The following is an 8,246-nucleotide window of genomic DNA, read 5'->3' as shown; positions in this document are numbered from 1 at the left end:
CTTTACAAAATATGAGTCAGGTAAGCTTTTGAGACCAACATACTGCAACAACAATAGCAAGACAGACAGATTCAGTGGAATGCCAGAGAAGGATGATGATGGATTATCCGTGTTATGCATCTGTCTGTAAAACTTCATGTTAAAAAAACATTAATAGGAATGGTGATGCTGCTCGTAAATTGATCGTTCGAATACTAGAATGGGTAGACTACGTTTGGGAGTTAAATATTTGTTATTTATTTTGTTCAATTGTGATGTGTTTCAAAGTCTTGTTCTCCAATGTGTAAATTCCCATCTTTAAAAATAGGGGGAAAAAATCCTGTTAAAGTTACAGAACTCATTTCGAAAGGTGCTTTTTGTATCTTGGAAAAATTGAATGATTTACACTAGGAGAATAAAAAAAAAGCTTTAAAACCAGCCCTACTATATCTCTGTATTTATATACTGTACAATACTGCAATGTTTGTGGACACAAAAGCTGACAAAGCCAGCTGTATAGTGCATCTTCGTAAATCTCATGACCTTGTATTTTATGAAAACGTCCCTTGAACCAATGATAATGCCACAATAGGTCGACTAATTCTGGAATGGTTCAAGACTTCAGCTGTCGAGGCATTCTGGAATGGATCAGAACCACATCAGTAGGTAGGTATGATTATCAACGTGCATATTAAAACATGTTAAACTTATAACATGTCATATTCACTTGAATAATAATAATAATAATAATAATAATAATAATAATAATAATAATATAAGCTATATAATAATACAAAATATAGGCAATAAAACAAACGCCAGCTTCCCGGTACTTTTAGCAACAGGTACACTAAAGAAGCAGATACAAACGTATGCAGATTGTCCTGCATCCACCACATCCGTGATAATGCAGTGCGTGCTTTACCTTCAATGAAGTGGAGAAGTGGCGCGATTGGCTGTCGATTCAGAGATCAGCCCTGATCTAAGATAAAAAACCAAGAGAGCTGCGCCTCACAGGAGCAGAGGACAGAAAAACAAATCCACAACTGATCCCTACTTAATTAATAACACGTACACGTTGACACTGACAGTAACTCCCCGCTGGCAAAGAGCTACAAGAAAGCCAAGGAAGAGAATTTTAAAAATTGCCATCCTGGTGCTGGTGGTAGAACACCTGAACGCGTTAAGTCCAGCTGGAGCACAGCACAGTTCTACAACTTTTCTTACAGCTAAAACTTCCTGCAGGATGGCTCACTATCACCGGTTGTCTGTCGTGTTGTTCGCGTGGAGCTATTTTTGCTTTGGATCTTGTGATCTGCTAAAAGATCATTTCGCAGGACTCAAGAACAATGCCGACTTGGGAGATTTCGACAGGACTGGGGATACACATGACATTTCTGAAGCTGAAAACGAGCTGCTTTTGCGGGACACCGTCTCAGAACACATGGTGATGCTATATGATAAGTACAAGGGAACAGGTTTTCACTTCAAGGATGGAAATACAGTTCGGAGTTTTAAAGCTAAGTGGGGTAAGTATCTTTAACAGCGATGATTGCTGTTTCTGGATTCTGATATTGTACAGGTAGATACATATTTAATATTGCTGCATGTTTTCATCTATTACGAATATGATGATGCGCATTATAGGCAGTGTTTGTATAGCTTTTGCTTATTAATGTATTTATTATGTATGTATTTATTTGGATCTACACTGCAACAACACAGAACACAATACTAGGATTCCTTGTTGAATGATAATATTGTGCCATCGGGCTGTAGAGTGAGAGTGGGTAGAAAAATGCGTGTAGCAAAACTAAAATTTCAATATAAAAGGCTGATAAGATCTTAATCCTAAACACAATTATTAAATAATGGTTTATTTTAAAAGTACCAATTTCCATAAACAACAGCTTTGTTGTTTTTGAAAAATATTTCTTTAATTTCATTTGGATGCCTAAATAAACTGCAGATATTGCAAAAACAGTCGATTGTATAATTATCTTAAACCTGAATGTAAAATTTCTTTCAGGATTGATTACATTTTAACCTACAGATTACATCTAACCTCGGCTAAACTATTTTAGTTTAAAAGGTATATTGTTAAAAAGAAATGTCCAATGAATATTGCTATAAGAGAGGGTTGATTTTTAACAGATAATGTATCACTCACTGAGCTGTAGCAAATACTGAAAATTGTTTTTTTCTTTACTTTCTAGATTCGTTCCACAAACACTTGCCGCACAGAGAAATTCAATTCCTAGCCCGAGCCGCAATGTTTCTTCAGTAAGAAAACACTCCCACCTACTGGTGATTTAAAATAATTACACCGAGGTTTCAGTTGGGATGAATATGACAGCCAATCTAATATATTATTTAATAATTGGAAATCTGATAACGTAAAACGTGGATTTAAACTTTAAACGTTAATATTCTCCGATTATTTTTCTGTCGAGATTTAGAAAACAAGTACCTGTTCATGGTGAATTAATGTTCATTAAGGGTTTTTATATCAATAATTATCCAATTTGGTCTTTAATATAGATTGACTTCTGTAATTCAACTAAAACATGTGTGTTTTCACATAATCATATTTAAACTCATACAGAAAGGTAACTAATGAAATAGCTGCAGTGGGTTATGCTGAAAAAGAAAGAAACATTGACTTACGCATACAAAATATCAGTTCACTGGCCTGCTAAGTTCACTGGAGTTTTCTTTCCTGTGCTACAACACTGGCCTGCAGTTTTGAGTCGGGTGTCTTTCCTAGATCTGCAGTGTTGAAAGAGTAAAGACCAACACGTTACAAAGTGTTACCTATTCAAGTCTGAGATTTCTTTTTTCATCACTGGCAAAAGGAAATAAAGCAACACTCAAAAAGAGAAATACGCTTTATTTGAAGTCATGCACAGGAAGGTATAAAAAGCAAACACATTTGAAGGTTTCGGTTTATTCAGGTGCATCTGATCCAACCCGGAAGTAATGAATGTGACCACTCTGACCACCGGCTAATGGGGCAGCTTGCAAACTCTGCTACATTTCTGCACATTTCCAAGTTGGAATATTGACTTTACTGAAACGAGGCCCTGTTTTCTCACAGCTGACCCCAGCCTAACAGGCTGTCTGTAAGGCTGCATTTTTCTCTTCTAGCTCAGTATTGCCACCTGTTGTCTTCCTAGCTGTTAAAACTATGAGCTGCAGACTACAGTAATTCTATTTAACTGACCCACCTGGGAATACATCTCTCTGCACAGAAGAAAGGCACCACTGGCCTTTCCTGTTTTGACAGTTGGTTCTTGGAAATAAACATATGGAACCCCAGAAAAGATACCGCTCTTACAAGCCCATATTGTAAACCTCAATCTGGCTGCTTTTAGCCTAAAAGCAGTGATACATTAATGCAATGGCAAATAATGCATTTAGTGTGGATTAGGTCTAATTGATGGTTGAGTTTATTTTAAAGATTAGAGAGATCTTTTTTGTGAATAGATTTTCATTTCAGTGAGCTCAGCTTCTAATATACTTTAAGTAGAGAGTTTGAGTTGTAGCTTATATTCTTGAACTTGAGCCAGTTTATACACTCAATTGTAATCTATTTAGATTGCTGCAGTGTTATGTTTTGTACCAAGAACTCGCTAATCTTTGTATTTTGTGTTATCAGTATAATATTGATCTACTTTTAAATTCCTCTGTAAAGGTGTATTGACACAACTTAGATTTGTATAACACTCAACAAATAACAGAATAAAAGCCTTCAACATTCAGATGGACTGTCTGGGATTGTTGTGAATTAGAATTAGCAATACATCAACTGTATACATGTTTAATGTATTTTTCTTTATTCCAGGCACCATTAGAGATAAGCAACTGCAAATCTTTAACCTGACCTCCCTAACGAAATCAGAAGACATTCTCTCTGCCACGTTACATTACTATATAGGAGACCTGCTGAACACAAGCCGGAAGTGTGCAAGACCCATGAGCTGTGGTCACCATGGCCACAGAAAACAAGCCCACATCCATCTTGCCATCTGGAGTTTGGCTTCTGTGGCCAACAACACCAGGACTCTGGGGCACTTTCATATCAATGCCTCCACTGTCTATCGGAACTTCCTGTCATGGCAGTGGAAGGACATTACACGTGTCCTGAATGAAGCCAAGCACAAGGACGAGCTTCTGATCGGGATTGAGATCGCCTCGCAAGGAACCAGGCCCTGGAAAAAGCTGCTTTCTAAGTGCTCCCCATACATTCTGGTGTACGCAAACGACTCTGCTATCTCAGAATCAGAAGCTGTAGTGTCAACACTGCAAAGGCAAGGGGGGTCCCTGGCTCCCGGCCTCCACAAGCTGGGAGTGCACACACGCAACAGCACCGCCGAGCGGAGGAGCAAGCGATCCGCTAACATCCTCTTCCCACTGCAGAACAACGAGCTGCCAGGGGCAGAGTACCAGTTCAACGAGGCCCAGGCCTGGGGAGAGAGGAATCCGTACAAAGCACTGGAGACCCGCCCAGCAGAGCGGCAGAGGAACAAAAAGAAGCAGCGAAAGAGCGATCGGCACAAGGTGCAGACGCTCCAGTTCGATGAACAGACTTTGAAAAAGGCTCGACGGAAGCAGTGGAACGAGCCACGGAATTGCGCCCGCAGGTACCTGAAGGTGGATTTTGCTGACATTGGCTGGAGTGAGTGGATTATTTCCCCAAAGTCTTTTGATGCCTACTACTGCTCTGGGTCCTGCCAGTTTCCCATGCCAAAGGTAGGTTTCCAATACCAAAGCTGTAACATAAAGAGCATGTGTATGTGTTTGCGTTAGTTACGTAAGACTGTGTATATATTGTGGTTAAAAAAAGGAATAAAACGCATCACATCAGGTATAAAGACAATAAAACACATTTACTTTGACTAGTGGGTGGATAGTTGAATCTGCTAGTTTGTAAGTAATGTAGCAAAAGATTTGTTAACCAGAACCGTCACTTTCAACTTCAAATATCTGGATTGTGACTAAAGTTCTAAATAAATTGTAATGTCTCAAATCACCAGCAGGTGGAGGTGGCGTGCATGCAGTATATACTAAAGTGATTTTGATGGATACAAATCTGTTTTGCTGTTTATAATTTTAACTATTGCTTTCTTGGTTGCCCCCAGAAAAAAAAAAAAAAAAAAAACCTAGGTACATACAGTGAAAATGCCAGCTCCTGCTCAAGTAATACATACCAGCTCATTGGAAATGTTTCCGTCTAGTTATCCTCAATGCTGGGTCACTGTAGGCGGATCTCAATGCTGGATAAAGCAGTGTATTTATTTATACAGTTAATTTAGCAGGTATTATACTAAATACACATTTCAGGGGGCTCTGATATCCACTAGCGAGCAGAACAGTAGTCCAGTCTAAGACAGGGATTGATGTCTGCAATACCTCCATACCTGATAGGGAGCAGCACTGTTGAGGTGTAACTTTACAAGCTAAAAGAAAATGTTGCTTTCAGTCCCCAGAAGTTTCTACACTTTAGTGGTTAAGTGAAGCGACACTAATCCAATTCCTTGCTTTATCAAAGTTCCTTAATTAAGGGTTTTGGTAACCCAAGCAATATGTTTTTATAAATCAAGGATGTAACAATAACCACTGCCAGTTTCAGAGCTCATAGCATCCTTCTTTGCTGGGAGATGTTTGTAAAATGCTAAATAATCACTTGTTAAGTATCATATACTATGTGCAATCTAGGAACATAAAGCCTTCATTTGACAGTATAGTTCTGGGTAAATACTGCACAAATCTTAAGGTTTAGTTCTGAGGAGGATCTACTCATTCCAAGCCAGTCAAGAGAACACCAAAAAAACACAATTGATCTGAAAATATAAATACTAACACTACTATTAATTCAAAAAAAAAAAAAAAGAAAAAGCCAACATATTGTTTTGGTTTCTTCTGAGTAAATATTTTCATCCCACCTCTACAGATCTAGTGGTCTAATTGCAGTTCACCCTAAAATGAGAAGGATTTAGCACCGACTCAATGTCTTTCAGATGAATAAAACTAAAAGCAGGGCCATTTCTATATTGCTGTGGCATTTCACGAGCGTGCCTGGGTGTGTCTTCGCACCTCAGCAGTCTTTTCTTTCACAGTGTTACATGTAAGGTAGGTTGTTTATAATAGAGATGGAAGCTGAAGAGCTATTAGATTGACCCCATGGGGTTCTGGGCTTTTGTCCCTTTCTAGTTACAAAGTTTTACAGGTGGAGGGAGGTTGTTAACCTGTGGAAGAATACCCCCTGTAATTGAAGTCAGGTGAGGAAGGTCTGAAGTCCTTTTAATTAGTATTGGGCTGCAAAAGGTTTTGTAGTAAATTGAATTAGGAGTGACTGAGACCCTAAGGGGATCACCACCATGTAAAGGGAATGGCGGATTCCTCAGTGATTCACTGGAGTGCTATGTGGCTTCTTTATTTAGTTGTTGCTGTTTTTCAATAAAGACAACTTTTAGCTGTTGTTTTGCATGTAATGTTAAGAAGGACATGATTCATCATAAAATTAACCCGTCCATGTCCATTTGATGGTTCTGTTGAATTTAGTAAGTACTTCAGTGAATTTACAGTTGTGTTCAGGCCTTTTGAATTTGGTTCGTAAATATTAGGTGAAGATTTGGGGAAGTAGTGGAGGCAAAGTTTGTTGAATTCACCAAGCTGCTGGAATTGGCCTTCATTTTTTCCCTTCAGAATATCTTTAGAAATGAAGATAGTATTAAAAAAAATTGTAATACAATATCAGTTTCAGAGAATTTTGTATTATCCTCTCAGTCAAGTTGGTGTAGGAGATAACAATGGGTTTAATAATGGGTTTAAAATGTAGATTTATTTTTGCCAACCTAAATGCACCCCTGCTAACTTCAGTAAGATTAATCTCTGATGTTGTTTCAAATATGGTTTTAATTGCTTTGCTTTCTTGCAGTCTTTAAAGCCGTCGAACCACGCCACCATCCAGAGCATTGTGAGAGCTGTGGGTGTGGTTCCTGGGATCCCAGAGCCCTGCTGCGTTCCAGAACGCATGTCCTCCCTCACTATATTATTCTTTGACGAGAACAAGAACGTGGTCCTCAAGGTCTACCCCAACATGACTGTGGAGTCGTGTGCCTGCAGATAACACCATGGAGACATTCACTTCAATTATTCCTTCACTTTGGATTTTTTTTTTTTTTGCACTGGAAGATAAATTCTGATCAAAAGTGAAGATTTCCACTTTCGGTTACTTTTTAAGCTCCATCGATTATGAAATTGGATAGGCGGACAACAGAGACCTTTATGTACAAAGTTCAAAACATGGACAGCAGCATTACTGCTGATGCTCTCCACTGTCGATTTAACGACTGAATGACTAACTGATGAGACAGTTCTGAAACCAGTTTCTACAGTAAAGATGAAAGATAACTAGTACCTAATAGAGGGGAGAATGTCTTAAAGAACCGTATAAGAAGCCTCTAACTGTTCTGAATCAGAAACATGATGGCCTCATGAACTCCTGCTGGACAAGCCTTTTCTTTATTGTTTATCAAGGTGGCCTTTATATTGCACAGTATAACCACAAAGTATCAATATAGGATCTCTTAAACGCATTACTGCAATCAGAAATTGTTTTCTTAGGGAAGAGAGGTGTATAGATATATTTATGGCTGTTGTCTAGTTCTATTCAAAACCAATATATAACCAGATATAATTTTAGTTTAAACCAGATTAAAGCTTGGTAAGTGGCATCACGATGCAGGTGATTATTATTTATAATTTCAATAATTTGTCTTTCATTCATTGTCACATATCAGCACTGTGTAATCAGCTAGATGCACCTAATGTGCGCTCACTACACATTGAAACCATGCCAGCCCTCGTATTTCATGATTATTAAAGTGATGCACCTTGTAAATGTACCAATCATTTATTTCTTACATGCCCAGTATACAATATTGGTTCTGTCTTTTTCTGTTTATTTTTATCAATGCTTTCGAGAAAGGTCCTGTCTCTGATGATGTGTTGCTTCTGTATTTGTATATCTTCATATGCAACCCTACCTGCTCTCCAAGGTCTGACTCCCATGTTAAGGAGACGGTTAATCTCTCTGCTTACCAAATTAATGAATATGTAAAGTGCCAAGGGAGTTAGGGGGAGGGGTCACCAGCTAAGCCAGAAAGGGAGCTGCTGATTGGCTATAGGCTTTCAGGAATGTACCTGTCAATTTGTTGCCTGGTATACCTTATTCCTGAAATCAAAGCAGGTTGAAGGATTTT

The 8,246-nt window shown here is 38.5% G+C and overlaps 1 protein-coding gene across 1 annotated transcript; it reads left to right on the top strand.

The window, feature by feature from the left end:
* The first annotated feature begins 917 nt into the window (after positions 1 to 917).
* On the top strand, positions 918 to 7,885 carry LOC117403631 (bone morphogenetic protein 3-like). Its single transcript, XM_034005873.3, has 3 exons — positions 918 to 1,508; positions 3,824 to 4,731; positions 6,920 to 7,885. The coding sequence occupies exons 1-3, from the start codon at positions 1,226 to 1,228 to the stop codon at positions 7,109 to 7,111; spliced, it is 1,383 nt and encodes a 460-aa protein (XP_033861764.2). The 5' UTR covers positions 918 to 1,225; the 3' UTR covers positions 7,112 to 7,885.
* Positions 7,886 to 8,246: the final 361 nt, after the last annotated feature.

The sequence above is a fragment of the Acipenser ruthenus genome, chromosome 2 (assembly GCF_902713425.1).
Source record: "Acipenser ruthenus chromosome 2, fAciRut3.2 maternal haplotype, whole genome shotgun sequence".
Classification (NCBI taxonomy): domain Eukaryota; kingdom Metazoa; phylum Chordata; class Actinopteri; order Acipenseriformes; family Acipenseridae; genus Acipenser; species Acipenser ruthenus.
The sequence above is the reverse complement of the archived record's forward strand: the minus strand, read 5'-3'. Positions and strand labels throughout refer to the sequence as shown.